Source organism: Calonectris borealis, chromosome 1, assembly GCF_964195595.1.
Source record: "Calonectris borealis chromosome 1, bCalBor7.hap1.2, whole genome shotgun sequence".
NCBI classification, from domain to species: Eukaryota; Metazoa; Chordata; class Aves; order Procellariiformes; family Procellariidae; genus Calonectris; species Calonectris borealis.
This window is the reverse complement of record NC_134312.1, coordinates 191,246,342-191,265,438: the sequence shown is the minus strand read 5'-3', so window position 1 is coordinate 191,265,438 and position 19,097 is coordinate 191,246,342. Positions and strand designations below refer to the sequence as shown.

Below are 19,097 nucleotides of genomic sequence, written 5' to 3'. Positions count from 1 at the left end.
TTAAAAACGAGAGTTAGTCTGCCGTGTGATTGGGAACATGTACACAAATCTTTATGTGTAACTCCCTTACCATGGAATTCATCACAACATGATTGGTCTTTCATTAGGCAACACTTGATGGGAGCATTCGATTTGTCATCGCAGCAAAATATTCAGTTCTTACACGATCAGCTGCAGGATCAGATTCACAGATTACAGGAATTGACTAGCCAAAGTGTGTTTGACAGGTTACAGCAAGACTTGTCTTGGATAAATCCAAAAAATTGGTTTAATGGCCTCAATCTACGCATGTGGGTGTTTATTGGTATAGGCGCAGGAATGTTTATTTTGTTCCTAGTGTTCCTGCAGGTCCTTCGATCTGCGATCCGCAACGTGCGCAAAATGGAAACTCGCATCATGGCAACCCTACTTATCAATGGAGTGGTGATAAATAAAAAAGGGGGAGATGTGGAGAAGAATCATGGAGTCGGGAGTTTCAGCCAAGATAAGACAGGAATTCGGCCTGCGCGCTGAGAACTAGCAGACGCGCACCTACGCCTAAGAAACCCTGAGAATAAGCGGATCTGAGAACAGATGTGTGGATCGTTGCCAAGAGGAAGAGAGATTGCTTTTCTTAGTTTATAAGGGACACGAATCAGGTGATGATTGGGGGAGACAGCAGGACCTCCCCGCTGTGATAAAGGATATATACACCTGTATTGTAACAATAAACGATTCTGTGCATGTGCAATCATACACCACAGCTGCTGAATAAATACCTGTGTCGGGAGTTACGGCAGCTCTGCTGTGGTTCCCCCGTAGGCACACACTGTTGTTATTTCAGGGTACTTGATTCCTAAATAAATCCTTCTTTAAAAACAAAAAAACCCAACCAACCAACCAAAACAGAAAGATATTGTCGTTCTAATTCATAAATTCAGTTAAATCCCGCTCAGTAACCTTGAACACAGCCCACCAATCACAGCTTTTTTGGGGGAAAATATGAGGATGATGTGCTCGTCGACCCGAGCAGCAGCAGCCCGAGTCTGGCCCTCGCAGCTCCTACCACCACCTCCACACCCACGCAGCAACCCCGAGCGCCGGGCAGGGGACCCAGGGCCGCCTCGCCCAGGAGCTCCGCCACCCCCCGCCAGGCCGCAGGGTTTCGGCGGGAGCGGTGCTGCGGCTGATACTTGTGGGGACCCCAAAACCCCCTCCCCGAACCCCCGCCACGCCGGCCGCTGGGCGTTTCGCTCCCCGCCCGCCCGGAACCGCCTCTCGCCGCCGGGGGCACCGCAGGCCGCCGCCCGGCCCGGCCCAGCCCCGCCACCCGCCCAGCGCCTCCCCGGCCCGCGTTTTCCCCGGGGCCGCGGGGGGCCGCGCCGCCTCCCTCGGCCGCCTATATAGGGGCAGCGGCGGCGGGGCGGCGGGGCCGCCCGGGCGGGCGGCGTGCTGTGGTGAGTGGTGGTGCCGGGCGGGCCTTGCCCTCTCCGTTGGCGGGCGGGCGGAGCGGGCCGGGCCGGCCGTGGCGCGGCGCGGCGCGGCGCGGCGGGATCCCCGGACGGGGAGCCGGGCTGCCCCACGGCCCGTGGGGCCTGGCGGGCGTGCCCGAGGTATGCGGCGGCCTTGGGGCTCAGCGGTGCACAGCCCCTCGGGAAGCCGCGGGCTGCGTGCGGCCGCCCGGGAGAGGCTCGGGCCGGGGGCGGTGCGGGCTTGGGCGGCCTCCTGCCCCGGCGGGCCTCTGCCATCTCCCCACGCAGGCCGGGGCTTTCCCGGCTGAAAACGGGTGGGTGTTCTGGGAGCAGGGGTTACCGCGATTGCAGCCTGAGCCTTCCTCTCCCGAGGAAACCTGCCCTTCGGCTTTGCCCACCCGGGGGCCAGCGGTCTGGCCGGTAAGGAGGCCATCTCTGCACGTGTGACTGCCTGCCGGCGTTCGCCCTGGTGTGGCTCTGCTGCTGCTGGGGTGCCGGCCTGCTGTGACCTTGAAAGATTGAAAGAGAGTTACAGCCCGCCTGTGCGGGCTCTTGCAAGGAGCAGTGCTACCTTTTGGGTTTATCTGCTTAGTGTTTGGAGACAATAACATCTGGGGCTGCGGGTGGAGGGCTCTGCGGGACCTGTTACACTAATTAATGCGTCTGTGTTTCCAGGTTTGAGGGCTGGATTTGCTTTGGAAGTAACAGAGCAGTTGTTGCCTCACTATATCTACAAGCAGTTTTTAATCTGCTAGTGTTATTACAAATAGGAAAAAAATAGGAGGTAAGGTATGTACATATATAATACTGGTGTAATTTTGACTATGTCTTAAATCTTCTGAAAGTGGCAATGTGCTCTTATGGATCAGGAAACTGAACTTCCTTGGCTCTTAAAACATATTTTTATAGGCATCTCTCTTTTCCCTTTGCTGCCAAGCTTTCAGTGGGTATCTGTGGGTGATTTGGCATGTGCTCCCTTTGGGGACAGGCACGAGTTGATAAGCACTCGGCGTGATGCAAGCAGTGTACATTTTACTGAATGCAGGCAATTGTTGCTCTCTAGTAATTCCCTTCATCCAGAGGCTGTCTCACTGATCTGTTGTTCTTTTCTTCCTCTCAATGAGAAGCAAAACTGCAGAGTGCTGTGTGAACGCTAATGAGGTGTATAGGATAATGAAGTGTAACTTGGTCTTGGAGCCTCTGTTTTGAAATAACACTTAGCATACTATGCTGTCAGTAGTGAAATGCTTCAAATCTGTAACCACAATTCGGAAATAGCGTGTATTAGTGCCATTTATTGCAAGAGTAGTGTTTTGGGTTTTTAAACTCATTACGTTCAGATTCATGCAACACATCTTAAACAGACTGGACATGTGAAATTACTGAGTGACAGTATTTGGCCTACTTGGGTTTTTTTTAAGCTTCAGGAATAATAAATCTGTTTAGAGACAGGCTTTCTTAAAGCCTTGCTTGTATGCAAGTGTCTGTGCTTGTAATGTAAAAGTTGTACAAAGGATGTGGTTCATACAGTGTGTTTTTTTAATTATTCTTTCAATGCAGCCTACTGGAAATTATGTTTCCCATTCATATTACTCCAAAATATATTTTGGGAGGCAGCAGGCTTCTAAAGAAGCATTATAGTAGGTAGAAGACTGAAAAATGTTCTGTTTACTGATGTACTGTGCTTGAAGCCAGGCTTAAAAGTCAATGAGAGGCTGATTCATGTGTGTATTTCTGGTTTTTTTTTTAAGACTCATGCAACTTTTTTGACAGCGTCGCCAACCAAGTGTCTCGTTCAGGAACATGGTTCTGAAACAGTGGGAGCTCTTTGGCTCAGTGATTTTATTACCGATAAGCAAACTTGTTTTAACTGCTTGCCCAGTGAAAGTACTTGAGAACTGAATTCATTTGAATGTTTTCTTTGAAAGTGTCACCTTTGTATTTCTGCTTTCCAGCTGCCTTCCTGAGAGATGAGGTGTAATTTTTATTTATAATATGCCGGTGGGGGGGGGACTTGCACTGGGAACTTGACAGCCAGACACAATTCTAGATGTTCATATTCATTCCTTTCCACTCATACCTTTTGAGAGCCATGTAGAAGTACGTAATGTGTCTGTATCATCATGAATACAGTTTTCTTAGCTGCTGTTCACCATGAGGAGAGCAATTCTCTGTTTTGCTTTATAGGTGGGAAGCTGAGACGGGTGGGAAATATTCCTGCCAGCTAGCCTTAGACACCTGATGGAGACTATGCTTCTATAATCAATAGAAAGGTAATGCTCAACACTGTTCCTTGGAGGTACTCTTCGCTTTTATTTGAGAGATCCAGGGAGAGTAGAAGCTGGAAAACCCAAGTAATCTGAAGCTAGGCAGTGATACTCCAGAGGACTTGCTTAATGCAGCAAAACTAGTCAGTCAAAATACAAATAAGCTATGTCTCAGTCCTGGGGACAAGCATTTTCTGTCTCTAAACAGTTTAGAACAAGCTAAATGGAAGAGTGGAAGTGAAAGCGTTCGTGTGATGCTTTTGACTGTCAGAGTTATTGTTGTAAATCGTGTATGCTTCATCTTTCTCTTCCCTCAGGAGACAAGTATCTTGACACCTGCCAGGAAACGGAGACTTCACTCTGAAGTAACTGATAAACAAGTGTGAAGCATGAGGATCAACTCTGCTATTCAGGCTGCTATTGACCTCACAGCAGGAGCTGCAGGTAATGCTGGAGAGAACTTAATTGCACAAAACTTCTGAGGGACAGTTTTAATAGCTTTGACAAAGGTAAAAGCAGTTTCCTGTTGATATAAAAACCCTCGCCTTCTGTATTTTAAGGATATGGAGGTGAAGCAGCTAACCTCAGGCAGTGTTGTAACTGCATCACTATCGCTCTCCCCTGGTGAAACCCCTGCCAAACAGTGAAGGTGTAACCCTTATTTCAGGTTAATAATTTTCCAGAAGGAGGTTTAAGTTTCAGTGTTAGTTCTCATGCTTACATGAGTTTAAGAATCAGTCACAAGTAGAGTTTTGGAATGAAGTCACACAGTGTGTGAGTGATTGAGGTGCTGCTTTTGTCACAGGAACCCTCTCTAATCGAAATGGGCAAGAGGCTATCTGAAGGGTTATTGGCTCAGACAATATCCCAGTGTAAATCTTTTTAAAAGCTGGGAAGCTCAGTAGTAGGACTGATGATGATGAATTCACTTAACTAACTTCCACTTCGGTCTAGTCTGTGCTATAAAGTTTTGCTGGACCAGTTGTGACAGTCACAAATATGGAAACAGTTGCATTGTTTCGCTGACATTACCATGTTGGTAATGTCCATGGCTGAGGGACGAATCGGTTTTTAACTCTACCAGGGAAAAGGGGTCTTTTTGACATTTCTAAGTTGACAATGTTTATACAGAAAAGGTGGAAGGAAAGATTTGTCTAATGTACTATTGTAACCAGTTAAAATATTTCATGTTTTTTCTCTCCCATGCAATAGCTGTTACAGTCAGTCCTTTTATGACGGCATTAATGCTGTGAATATGACAGCATTAATGGTGTTAAGTGCATTCAAGGGTAGTTATTTGCAGTCATTTGTCAGAGTGGAGTTAACCTTAGTGCAGTGAGAAAGCCAGGGGTGACAGATAACATGAGTCCAATGTGGTACCTTCGTAAAGCATTTCAAGGGCCACCACATTTTGCCCAGTGAATACCTGCTTTGTTAGCGTTTGCAAAATATCTTATTGAGTAGACAACATCTTCTTTCCCTGCAAGGAATTCCTTCATTGCCTTAGGAAAAATGTTTCTGTTAGCCTGTTCATTCTCCTTGGTTTTTGGGTCCTCACTAAAGAACAGCTATTATATCTGCTCTATTTCCCAAAGTAGCAACTTAGTATCTGTGTAGTTCTTGATGATTTTGTGGGTGGTCCCAGGTGCTTCAATAGGAGGTGTGATTGCTTTCTTTCCCGGTACGTCAGCTCAGCGATGCTGCTGTTAACATCCAGGGCATTGGAGCACTCTGGCTTAGGAAGTTGTCTTTCTGACTTGAAGCCTGGTGTGTCTCATCTTGGCTACTACAAGAGCTGGAAACTAGCCTTAGCTTAGACATCCATTGCTTGGTGATACTGTTCCATGCCCACATTCAGGCTAACAGGGCATGCACTTGAGCTTTGCCTGGTTTTTGGCGGTAGAGCTCAGAGGATCTTAGAACTAATTATGCTGTTTTCTTCTCTGGTATAGTTCTCCTTCCTTCAGATAAGATGAAGGAATTCAGACCTTTTCCAACATGACTTCAGTAATCCTAAATCATTGTTCTTGTTCTTTTTCTTTGCTACTTCTGTTGTAATAGATAGTTTTACTGTTCCTCTAGTATTTGTTTTCCATATTCTTTCCACATACTTGCTTTGTATTGCCTATGTTCATTGGTAGTGTTCATTTCTGTGTTACTGCATATGTCTCTGCACCCTTTAGAAAGTGCATTTAACTAGGCAAACAGCTAGTTCCTCCAGCAAATGTGTAACCTGGTTTTACCTTCCTCTCCAGATACAGTCTTGGCTAACTGATAAGTAATGACATATTGGGGCAAGTAAATTCTGAACAAGAATAAATAAGTAATTTAGCTGCCTGTGGGTCATAGTCCTTTGCCTAGGATCTGAGCAACCTCTAATCACTTCTTTGATTAAGTAGGACTCTTTTCCCCACCATTCCGATGTTGTTATTGTTATTAGGGCCACATTTGTCTAAACGTTCAAGCAGGGCTGACTTTTTTGGCTTTCTAGTTTGTTTTGGTTTTGTTGTTGGTTTTTTAGACTCTTTACTGCTGGCTGGGAAAATTTTTTTTTCTTTAATATTTTAGATATTAACTGGGACTCTTGGTCTTTCCTTGAGGCTTACAAAGTTCATTGCTGTAGTTCACTGGGCTTCTTGTGCCACCTCCAATGACAGTGTAAGGAGAGCCCTTTCTCTTTTTGGAACAGCCGTTCATAGTCAACTCCCAATTTTTCAGCTTTGCATTCCCAAGACCATTCCTAGTTTTCTTGGGCTTCTTCCAACAGCCATTAGTTTACTACAGTGGATGTTTTAGGTCTACCTTTGCACAGGAACCTAGCGTCTGTCTTGTAGATTAATATCTACCTGACTTGCTTGCAAGTAGCATTGGCTGAGCCTTTCCAGCTCTGCTTTTCATCTGAGGCTTACGTGGATGTTACTGGTCTGAGCCAGCTACTTCTCTCCTTGGTTATCCCTCCTAGAGCAAGCAGCTCTTTATGCTTTCTTGCATGATTTGCTCTGAATGAGGTTTTATGGGAGCTAGGATCTTAAGTTCCTCTTAAGTACCTGGAGTACATCTTTGCAGGGGAGCAACAACAATGTAACACAAATGTGTTTGCAAAGAGTAAAATCGATTGAAAATCACCCTGGTTAAACAAACGCTTGCTTACTCTTCTACTCCCCGCTTAGAAGAAAAATAACTAATCTTAATTGGACTCACATATTTGTTTCTATTTCAGTTTCTTTACATTATCTGCATTTACAGATAATTATTTCAGTTTCATAGCTGAAAAAAACATCTTGTTAACTTGCCCTCTTTAAGGTATATGCACTTCAACTGTGCTTTGGTTAAAGATCAGCTTCTGTTTTAGGATGGTTGTTCTCTCTTGCTAAAAAAGCAAAACCATAAAGTTTATATAAGGTACACCTATCATATGCTTTCTGTTAGGTATTGGTTCCTAATAGATCATTGTCAGTGTACGCTGGTATTTCTTACTGAAAAAGAGTAACGCTAGCTCTTTCTGCAGACTACTGAATTGAGTTAGATTTTGTGGAAGAACACTGTGCTGTGGGCAAAGTGGTTATTGATGACATTGATGGAAATATCTCACAAGTTTTCAGGGTATTGACCTTGCAGTTCAGTTTGGAAAAGATAACACGTTGAGAAACTTTGCCCTTTTGCCCTTTTTCAGCTTATCCTGGATGCTTTCTTCCAGTATGTGGAATAAATGTAAATAAGAATCATCTGGAGCTTTGAAGTAATGAGTCTTTTGTTATCGATTTATAATGCATCATCAGTTTTAGCACTCTCTCAGCAGTGTTCCTCTTGTCCTGGGGGAATCTTTGTCTCACTTGATTACAAATCTTTCATTTTTTTTGTTATTGTTGGAACGTAAAATCAGGTGGCTTCTGAACCACTGCATTAATAAGCAAGGGAAAATGTTGCTTAACTCATTAACACAAGTGACCTGATTGCAGAACAATACCTCTAATTCAGTCCCCGTTTATGTAAGTGAACTGATTCATTTAGATGCTTGCTTTTAGTAAGGTAAAGAAAGTTTTAATGAGAATCAAGCTGTTACTACTCTTATGCATGATTTTTTTTTTTCTTCAGGTGACTAAATTCACCACTGACAATTGATGCCCTTGTGCTAAAACCAGCGCAGTTTAAACCTGCAGAGAATTCTTTCATCTTTGCTTTCTGCATGATTTTCCTAATAGTGCTGATTGTGTATAGGTGTTTCAGTTGTGATAACCTTTAGCCAGCCTCTTACCTTTCACTGCTTGCTTAGGTGGGACAGCATGCGTGGTGACTGGCCAGCCCTTTGACACCGCAAAGGTGAAGATGCAGACATTCCCCAACATGTACAAAGGAATTGTTGACTGTTTTGTGAAAACCTATAAGCAAGTGGGGTTTCGAGGCTTCTACAAGGGAACCACACCAGCACTTGTAGCCAACATCGCAGAGAACTCCGTTCTGTTCATGTGCTATGGATTTTGCCAACAAATTGTGAGAAGAATTGTTGGAGTAGACAGGAAAACAAAGCTCAGGTTAGTAATAGAAATCTGTTTCATATTTTAAAATAAATAAATAAAAAGTCATGCAATTGCTATTTGCAAATACTGTATTGTCAGGGTGCAACTGATGTCCCAGGCCCCCCTCTGTCAGTATGCAGTGTAGTAAGTTTTGGAATATAGACCTTTGTGCTAGGATATGGTGTCTAGCTACAACAGAGCCACCTACTTGTCACTGCAACTGGCTGGTTTAGATAATCACGACTTAATTGGAATATTCAAGACCTGGAACATCTTACCAAAGGGAATGAGCATTGCAATACCCGAAAGTTGGTATTCCCTTGATCTCTAGGTTGTTCTGATTTTGCAGGGGGGCTAATGGTTCCTCTTACAGGGAGGCATACTAAGAAGAAAGGACACTTTTCTAATATTGCCTTGCTTTTTAAATTTATTTATTTAAGTTTCAAAAGCTTGAATGTAATGGTGGTTAGACTGAGGGTCCAGTTTTGCACAGTGTGTTGTCTACAGTACTGGCAATAAGTGGTTGCCTAAGGAATGAGAAAGAAGAGAAAAAGCGTTTAACATTTACTCTGAGTCCTTTGCCAGGCTGCTTTCTTAGTTCAGAGGATTTCTTGAGCCTGGTGTGATCCAGTCAGTGACTTTGGATCTCTTTTGAAGCACTTGTCCAGTCTCCCCTCAAATTCTTGTAAGTTCCTTGCATCTGCAGTACACTTTGGCAGGGAGTTCTGCAGGTGATAGTCATTAATTCTGTAACTGGAAGAGGCAGTTGGTCCTTAGCCACTGTCTCTGTGCCACTTGGGATTTTGTAGACCTCTATCCATTGCTCCGTGCTCCTTTTCCCCACCTGAGTCTTTTCCTAGGCGTAAGGATGCCAGCACTCCTAGTGAGTGAGCACTCAGGAGCTGTTCCTTTAACTGTCCTTGTTGCCGTTCTCTGAAACTCTTGTAATTCTCATGCGTCTGTGTTTGAGCTCATGAGACCAGGGTGGTGCAGAGTATTCAGGGTGTGAACAAGTCATGGATTTATGCACTGGCATAACGATCATAATCTCTTTCTAGCTAGGATGGCTTTTCTCCAGGTGCATCACTTTAGAGCTGTCAGTGGTCCAGCAGAGTTTCAGTGTGCCTAACTGTTACGCGTTTCTCAAGGTATGTCTTCTGTGCAGCACTGCATCCTTGTGCTGCCCCATAGTGTGTAAAAGACTTTTCATACTGCCCTAACTCCATTCATTCAAAGAGTAACGCAAGGTTAACCACATTCAGCTTTTTATTAATAGCTTTGTTCTGCCTCTGTCACGTCTGTCTCCAAGTGGAAGTAGCTGAGGAGGCCATGATTCTGCATTTGAGATCTCTGACATGACATGGGTAGCTACCTAAGTGCAAGACAAGTATCTAAAAGTGGCATTACGTCAGGTGTTCTCCTGTCACATGTTAAGATGTGCTGTATCTTAAGACTGAGGCCTGCTACGAGGGAATAGGAAGCCATGAAGGAACTTCTATTAATTGCTCTCTACTTACATTCTCTTTCACTGTTTTCTGGCAGTTGAGACCTCTCAGCTGAGACAGAATTGTTTCCACCTTTTTTATTGCTTTCTTACATTGGGGATTTTCTGCTTGCTCGGCTTACAGACCCTTTATCTTTTTCTACCCACTAAAATGTAGGAGGTAGGCCTACCAACAGCATGCTTGGCTTCTTAACCATCTTTTGTGATCCTCCTGGGAGGTAGACTACAGACTTGCGGAGGTCCTAGGATCATCTCCTCAAGTGACTGAGACAGCATGTTTAGGCTGTATGGAGGGGAGGTAGCGCAGGAAACTTTCAAACAGTATACATAGGTGCACTATTCCACATCTTTGGAGTAGGATACAGAATGGAAATGTAATTTGAATATGTAGCAATAGCAAGTGCCTCTGACATCTTACTCTTCTTTCCTTGGTCAGGTACTGGTACTTTTCAGATCCAGGATGACTGTTTAATTCATTGTTGATTGAAGAGCAGATAGTGTGACAGCATGGCTCTACAAGGACAAAACACTAAAGGATTTAAGTTTACTCGAAAGATTTCTCCCTTGGTGCTGCTCCCGTGGTGTCTTCATCTGGATCATTGTGGGGGCATCTTATGAGGTGCATGTATGAGAGAATTGTGTTGACTTGGTCTGCAGTGGTGCAGACCCTGAGTACATGTGGTCTGTCCAGGACGTCTCCACCCATTCTCATTGTGGAAGAGTCAAGAAGCATTTGTAGTGTTCTGTAGGGGAGGGAAGAAACCCTGATGAGGTGGCTGTCCTCCAGACATGACAAGTAAAGAACTGTAATTACCTTCATTCCTTCTGCTGTTTAAAAACGGTCACACTGTCTTAGCGCAAAGAAGAAAATGCGTGAAGTCGCAAACCGAGGTGAACTTGATCTTTTTTCTTACCCATATCTAAGCAATTGCTTGTCACTTTTTTCATTATTTTATAGTGTTTGAGATTTCTCAAAACCAGCTATAGTAGTTTGGTTTTGCTTTAAGTTACCTCTTCAGTAATACCTTTAAATGGCTTGGAAATAAACTTGCCTAGCCTGCCTGTGTTTAGGGATACCCTGGTCGGCGTGTGAAGCCTTGCAAAACAGTTACAAGGACAGTTACAAAACAACACTTTTTCCAGTTAAAGGAATACATGCCACTGATGCGTGAGTCAAAAACAAAACAAATGGAGAGAGAAATGCTAAATTCCGTTTGTCCTTTAACATCCATTTAGTCCAACCAAACTGATTTCATTCCATGCTAAAGTCTAAACTGAGACAACCAAATGAAAAAGAAGTGCTAAACTCCATTCGTCTTTAAATGCCCGTTTAGTCCAACCAAACTGATTTTGTTCTGTGCCAAAGTCTAAACTGAGAGAACTATTATCCTTGTTCACCTTAGTTTGACTTTCTCAGTACGTGACTAGTCATCAGCAGGTTAGTTTCTTCGAAAAACAAGTTAAATGCCTTTTATAGAAGAAGCAGCAGTGTAAGAGTAGAGGATTCTTGCTCCTGTGCTGTGTGATCAAAACTCTCCCACCCAGAAAAAATACTGAATTAGGCATTTTGAGTTGAGAGGGAACTTGAACAGGATTCAAGGCTTATCACTTCTGCAATGAGGTTCACTATATTAAAGACCAAAGCCTAAACGGTGGGTGTAGTTGAATTTTTTTGTGTGTAGAATTAAACATCAACAGGCAAAAGTAGAAAAGATCTGAATTATGGCTAAATCTAGTCCTTTATATGCATGTGTCAGAATTCTCTTCAGGTCTGATAGCATCTGGTTTTTTTCTCCCCTGAAGGAGAAAGGATCTTGTGCACCCTTCAGTGCATAGTTTTAAGGGACTTCTTCCATATTTCCTTATCCTAATGTGTAACCTTTCTGCCTTGCTCTAGCTCATAGCTTAATGACTGCAGGGCTCAGCCACATACTGTATTTTTAACTCTGCCTTGCTCTGTCTTGAGCTTTATTGGGTTGCATCTCAGATCCCTGTTAAGCCAAGCTTTGTGTGCTGCAAGAGGGTTGTGCGATCAGTGTTGCCATTTATTTACTGCATATTATTCTGTTGCTGTTCTGCAGCCAGTTACTGATTTCTTCCACTTTGACAGTTCTTGTCACTGCCATATTTGAATATGTCACAAGCTTAGTTCCATGACGCTTTTGTAAGGTGAAAAGTTGTAGCTTTAATCTCTGATACTATAGGTGTATAAAACTGCTGGGGACAGGGCAAACATCTCCCTTGTATGTAGAGAATTTCTGTGCAGCAGCGAGGTCAGTTTCCACTGTGCTGACTCCCCGGGCTCTGAAAGAAGAGAGAATCTCCGCTTGTTGTGTGCTATTGTGCAGCTCCTGTCCAACACACCAATGTCTGTAGGAGCCAGTTTAAAGTGTATCATAAAGCAGTACGATCCTGGAGTACCAGCCTTTTGAGTCCTGGCAGTTAGCAGCCCGGACTTTGCGATATGTGTAATATCACCACAAAGTAAGTCCCAGTTTTGGAATACTGTGAGTCAATGCAGATTACAGTGATGTCCTGTTCAGTGGTGTGGTTTATGTTTGTCTGTGCTATCTCAGATTCACATGGTTGCATTCATGGCAGCACATCCGTAGAAAGATTGTAGTGGTCCATTGTGCCTTCGTTTCAGATTTCTAGCATCTTCCACTGAAAGCCTGTATTAATACTGGTAAGGTGAATTTGAGAACATTGATGTCTATATGAGGTGATTATTGCTCCTGTTCTCTTTGAGGACGTAACTAGTACCCAAAAGCTGCCCAGTAAAACAAGTCTACGGAAACTTTTATAAAAGCCAAGAAGAGGAAGATTTGATAGTGTTTATTCTGCTGGAATCACTGAAGTATAGCAAGAAGGTTAAAGGTTCCAATATATCTTCTCAGGTGTCAAAAAGGATGTGTTTGAGTTGCATATGAAGATGGGATGAGCTAGGTTTTTCATCTCCCTGGTTGAAGTAACTGCCCTTTTCCTTTGAGACTCTTTCCCCCAAGACTGTCCGTCAGTTTTTCTTGATGATATTTAAAGTACAGGTTCAGGAAGCTGATTGCTAGTGCAGTGGCTTGACTGCACTGAAGGTAAGTGCCCAAATGCCTCCTGCAGTTTCTCTCTTGCAGTGATCTGCAGAATGCTGCTGCAGGCTCCTTCGCCTCTGCCTTTGCCACCCTTGTCCTCTGTCCCACAGAGCTGGTGAAGTGCCGGCTGCAGGCCATGCATGAAATGCAGTTGTCAGGGAAGATAATCCAGGGACACAAGTAAGTATACACTCTGCCCAGTATCTCTGAAACCCTTTTTATGTGTATTTATTGTTTTTAATTCTGTATTGGCTCAGTGTGACATTTGCAGTGCACTGTTAACCAGAGACGAGTTGTGGCTGGGAGGGTTGCAGCCTGGAGGTCTTTCAGGCACTGGTAAAGCTAGTGGGTGCCAGTGAAGGGCTCCTGGTAGGGTCTTGTTCCAAATCTTACTTGAGTCCTGTTGTCTACACAATGGATCTACCCTTTAATTGTAGCTGCAGTTGCTTATTGTTCTGTAACCTTCTTATTATCTGGCTATTAAGCATCACTAACTGGATCAACCTCTCTATTAGTACAGTTTGGTCAGTAGTGAAGGGTGTTATTCAAAAGGATGGTCCCCTTGGATTTTACCGTGGCCTGTCAAGCACTTTGCTGCGGGAAGTCCCAGGCTATTTCTTCTTCTTTGGAGGGTATGAACTGAGCCGGACGTTCTTTGCCTCTGGGAGATCAAAAGATGAATTAGGTATGGTGTCCCTTTTTCCAGGTGCTGTCGTGGGGGACATGAGAGGGAGATATGCTAATAATGCGCAGCAGTTGTAAAATACATGTAAAACGAAGGAAACTGGACATACAGAATACGGAGGTCTGCATTTTGTGTATATATAGTAATGAATTACTGAAGCGACCACTTTCCAGTGGAGCAGGATGTATTGTAGATAGAGAATAAATACAGTGAGCTAATAGTAATATTACAAAACTACTTAAATATCTGACTTTACAGTGTAACGCAACTCTGAACTATTTCATTTCAGCAGCTATTTAGGGCGATTTTGACGTCTTTAGCTGTATTCTATTGAACTGTATGTTCAAGTGTATGCCGAAATGTATGCTGACCATTAGTTGTCATTACAATGATAGCAAGAGAACACTGAGACTGAAAATCAGACATGAAAAAACTGAGGACAGAATGCCAGAATAAAGATTGCTTGTCTCCTGTTGAAAGACTGCACAATCATACTTTGTCTTGCTGGGAGTTAGGATTTCAGCTGCATGCATTCTGGTCTTTGTTGTTGCAAAATGTTTATAAACATCTGATCTGAAACACAAAATGAGATTGCATCATGAAAAATGACTGATCACAAAGTAATTTCACTGTACCAAATAAATCTCTGTAAGTGATTAGTGATACTATGTGATGTTACTCTAAACCATTTCACAGTTAGCATTGGAAAGTGATTACAAGTGTGAAAGGAGTGGAGTTAATTTAGTTAATACAGTCAAAACAGAATTCTGAGTTATGCTTTTTTTAGCACGGCCAATAATCTAAGAGGCACTCCTTATAACCTTTGAGCTTCTGGTTAGACTTGCAACTTACCAGTGGCTTAAAATTAACTTCAGGGTTTGTGGGGGAGCAGAAACTGTTCTTTTGTCATAAGCAAGTTCCTCTGTGTTCTCTTTTGACTTCTGTAGATGAAATAATGTGATATTTATGCCGGTGAATATTTTGTGGTGTGTATAAAAGCTTATTTCTTAACTTTAGGTCCCATTCCTTTGCTACTAAGCGGAGGTTTTGGAGGCAGCTGTCTGTGGATTGCTGTGTATCCTGTGGACTGTGTCAAATCTAGAATTCAGGTGCTTTCAATGGCTGGAAAACAGACAGGCTTTATGGGAACATTTGTAACTGTTGTGAGAACTGAAGGTGAGTATGCAGCATATCAGCTGAATCTGCAGGGCTGCAGGCTGAAATCTATACCCTACAATACCAAAAATTGCTTAAGAAATCGAGTCCACTGATAATGCGCTAGAGACAGACAAACAGGAAATATTGATGCTTCATGTGGTCTGGAAAGCTTGGATTCTAGAAATTGAGACCTACTGCATCTGCCATGCCTCTTGGTTCAGGAGACAATTCACTTAAAGCTAACAAAAGCTCAGTGTGCATTAAAAGCAGATAAAGGAATGAGCTCCATTACCCATGACCAAACCTATACATGAAAATTGAAAGAACCGGTTAAGTTCAGTATAGAATTTTCCTTCTCTAGAATTTAATATATGATGGACTGGGAGTTGTTTGATAAATCAATCCTATCTAGCCTGGCAAATTAGGGCATCTACCTAGTGTCTCATCTCTGGAAAAGGCCTGCACCAGGCACTTCAGAAGATGGTGTAAGAATGTATGTGGCAGCAGATATGAGTCCTGGCCCTGTTACTAGGGAAGATACTCATCAGAGCGGGAATCTGTTTTGAGGCACAGCTCCAACATAGTCCTGCTGTTGTTTCTGTCCCCTTGCCAGCTGTGGTACAGCTGCTGTGAACTGTATCCTCAGGTGACCAAGCTAGTCTTCTGAAGACTGTCATATCTGAGATAAGCTTCTAACATAAGCACTTAAATGGCTAAATTCATGTTACAACTCTAGATACTCCTTCTATATCAATATCCAGTAACACTGGATGGTTAGCTGCTATACCAGTGAGTTCAGCTCTCTGTGTGTGCATGCCCCTCCAAGCAGAAGCATTACTTCAGTATCCTTCGAAGGTAAAAGCATAGTGGTTGATGCAGATAGGCATTTTAATAAATTGCTAACTGGCTCTGATTTCATTTCCAGGTGTACTTGCCTTGTATTCTGGACTAAAGCCAACTATGATCCGAGCATTCCTGGCCAATGGGGCACTGTTCCTTGCCTATGAGTACAGCCGGAAACTTATGATGAAACAAATAGATTCTTACTGATGGAGAACAAAAGGTTGTTTAAGGATCATTTAAATAAATGATGAAAAACCTGTAGATCACATCATGGTCTGAACAGGGCCAAATCAGTGACCTAATTTTAGGAACTCAACTCCAGTTTAGGATTTGTAATCTTTTAAATTCAGGTGATTTTATAGATGTGTACATGCTGCTTGAATTGGACCAGCAGAACTGTCTCCATCTTGCAGATTCTGCCCTAGGTACATTGCATGTCATAAATGTATTTTCCTGACCTGTAATGGTGCTAAAAAGAGTTATGTTGAACTGTTGAGTTTAATGTAACATGCAGCAATAGGCTGTGATTTCTTTAAGGCAAAACACTGTTTTAAAATCTATGCTGTGGTGGTTAACTTTTCCCGTTGTTGCTGGCAGGCATCTGACTCAAAATAACCAGTCCTGTCTAATCTTGCTGAGTATGACTGACTTCCACATATCCCTCAGCTAGACTGCTGTCTTTCTCCAGCTCCCTTCTGCTCTGTGACTTTCCAAGGTCGTGGCAATTGGTGTCTGACTTGTGTACTCTGTCCCAGTGGATGGGCCTATAGAAGGAGGAAGTGTTCACTCCCTATGTTGTACGATGTAGAATTGAAATATGCCTGCATTTGAGTTAAAAACATATAGTTACTGGGTTTAAGGAGTCCATGTAGCATTTGTAACAAGTGGGTGGTAGCATTTTATTATTTTCTAAATCCTTCTGAGAAGTGCTGGAGTACACTTAACATAAGGGAGACTGCTGGAAATAGCTGCTGGCTCAGAGCACAGAATTGTAACTTTGTGCAGGCTCCTGTTTGTGTCACCTTGACATGAATGAGTCTATGTGCTTGAAGGACAGGAAGCTGAACAGGAGCAGAAAGCCAGAACTGAGTTCTTAAAGACAACTGACACCGACGTCTCTGTGGTGTAGCACTTACTTGGGCTGGAGTCCTGCCGCTTGCTGTGTCTCTTCAGCTGAGTGGAAAAAGCTCGTATGACTGGATAGTTCATATCACCTTCAGACCTGGAGGGCATGCCTGCTTGGTCATGTTACTTGATTAAACATGCAGTTAGTCAGTATTATCCAAAATGATGCAATAACATCTATTTCTAGATCTGTTTCTTCTTCTTGAAGTAGGATGTTCTTTATACAAGCATGCTCTGCCTTGTAAGAAGCAGCTATTGCCTATCCTGGGAGAAAGCAAAACAGGTCTCGCAGTAACACAATTCATGACTCAGGCCCGGAGCTGTACAGAGGGATGTTGCCTGCATGCTGTAAGTGATAAGCCACCTGTGTGGAAGGCACAGACAAGCTGCCCTCTGGGGTTAGCAGAGCTCTTTTACCCACCAATATCAACTGAGCTACATCGTGGTTAGCAACTTGTCACAGCAACCACAACTTGTGAGTGACTGACAACAGTCACAGCTGGAACAGTTCAGTTTTGCATGTTACAGCTTCCATTTCAGATCCCAGAGCAGGAAAAAGCTTTAGGTATAGCTGAAAGCATCTCAATACCTGCTGCCTTTTGCAGTGTAGCCAGGATGCACTCAGACGGGCTATTCCACTGCACTGTTGCAGCCTCTTTGATGAAAGGTGATTGCTGCAGTTCCACAAACTCTTCTTGCTTCCCCCAGCCTTCACATACAGCTGGAACTGTTCATCTCACTTTCATACACCTCTGAGAAAAAGCAGTTACAAGCAGGGCATGGCTGAAGAATCTTCAGTGTCTGTTGCATCAATTTACCTTGATTGACTGGTACACTAGGGGCAGTAATACTGTACATTGTCAGTACTTTAAAAGGAATTTCTGCCAAATGTTTATATAATTCAGGTACAAGGGTGAGGCTTTAAGAATTTTTAGACTTCCCCTTCTTTTCAAAGTTGTCTACCCAAGAGAAACAATATATTTGTATATGTTTCTAATAGTTATGAAAAGATGAAGACTGACTCCATATCAGTGGAATACTTCAATCTATTTCTTAGATTTGTCTTTGCTTTCATTTTTTAAAGCTGATGGTTGCAGTTTTTAATACAAAAGTTGAAGCTTCAAGAGAAGCAGGATATTTAGAACTGAACCTACAGCAAGAAAGCTGGTGGCTGAAATAATAGACATGCATTTTGAGAGTTTAAGTAAGCAGTAATTTTTTCATTCACAGCTGCTTAAGCTGTATGCATGTATCAGTTGTTCAGCTCAGAACTTCATATGTTGGTATAGGAATTCATGGGAATAAAGTTTGATTTGATTAAGTGAGTGCCTGACTATTTATGCAACACCACTTACCAGGCTTGTCTAGCTGAGGAGCAGAGGGAGGTTGAAGTTGGCATCACCACCCTTCCAGCATTAAAGGAAGAGGCTTTTTGCAATCAATGAATATATGAAGCCCTCAAAACTGAAGGGAAAGTGCCAGCTATAACAAGGTGCTGTGAAACAACTGCAGATTTTACATAATCTACTATGGAAAATAAAGCACATAGTTAACCTTGGCCTGGTGCTTTGTTAGTACCAAAGTCAGTTCTAAAATTAGGGCTTAACTCAAGTTCCAGGTTTCTAGGTGGTTGATTACCAGGGTAAGCTTCCAGTCAGAAGAACACCAGGAGTCCCAGCACAGGTCACCTAAATTCCACATGTGTAAGGGATGAGTGTCCACTGCCCTGAAGCCAGAGAAGCTCACTGCTGCAGGGAGGATAGGAACTATTGGTACCATCTTCTGAGCAGTGGTGCTTGGATCTCTGAAGAGAGATGCAGTATCTCTCTCATACAGGTATTTTGTTACTCATTCCTGCTTATATAATAGTTTTTACTTAACTGTGTGCTTCAGCTAGAAAAATCTGACTCTTGCTATTACAGCCTTCACTGCTGCTATATCAGGAGATTAGCTTACTTCATAACCAGGAAGAAGATTCACCTTGTTTGCCCTGCAAGCAGTTAGAAAGGGCATCCTAGGACACCCCTATCCAGTTGCCAGAGCTAAGCCAAAAGGAATTTAGTCATCAGCCACTTATAGCTGCAATAAAATGGCATCCTATTCCAGCTCCCAGTACATTCCGTGGGGACACAGAGGCCTTAAGTGCCTTCTTGCTCCATCGCCCTCTAGACACAGCTGTGGTCTCACAGGTGTAAGGGGGTATTTCTTCCCTTTCTCAAGCTAAAGATGCAGGGGTTGCATTAACTTTACCAGCACGCCTTAACCTTGAGGGGCAGTTTACTAAGTTTATATGCAATAACACATGCAGCCTCTGAAGCAACACCACAGTTTGGGAAACAGCATTGCAGAGGCTGAACACGAGCCAGCTCACCCTTGCAGCAAAGGCTAGGCTGCACCAGCAGGCTCTGGAGCCAGCAAATCAGACAGTTCTGACCCTCTGCTCGTACCTCTCGCATCTGTC

The 19,097-nt window shown here is 43.3% G+C and overlaps 1 protein-coding gene across 10 annotated transcripts in view; it reads left to right on the top strand.

Annotated features, from left to right (window-relative positions):
• The first annotated feature begins 1,282 nt into the window (after positions 1-1,282).
• Positions 1,283-19,097, top strand: part of SLC25A15 (solute carrier family 25 member 15) — a 39,975-nt gene continuing 22,160 nt past the window's right edge. For 2 of the 10 annotated variants that reach the window (XM_075139709.1, XM_075139711.1), the window contains exons 1-9: positions 1,458-1,592; positions 2,127-2,240; positions 3,639-3,724; positions 4,036-4,162; positions 7,992-8,250; positions 12,868-13,005; positions 13,341-13,510; positions 14,528-14,686; positions 15,594-15,731. In XM_075139709.1, coding sequence (XP_074995810.1) covers positions 4,108-4,162; positions 7,992-8,250; positions 12,868-13,005; positions 13,341-13,510; positions 14,528-14,686; positions 15,594-15,718 — 906 coding nt within the window. In that variant the 5' untranslated portion in view covers positions 1,458-1,592; positions 2,127-2,240; positions 3,639-3,724; positions 4,036-4,107 and the 3' untranslated portion in view covers positions 15,719-15,731. The other 8 variants (XM_075139719.1, XM_075139718.1, XM_075139715.1 and 5 more) reach the window with 7 other exon arrangements.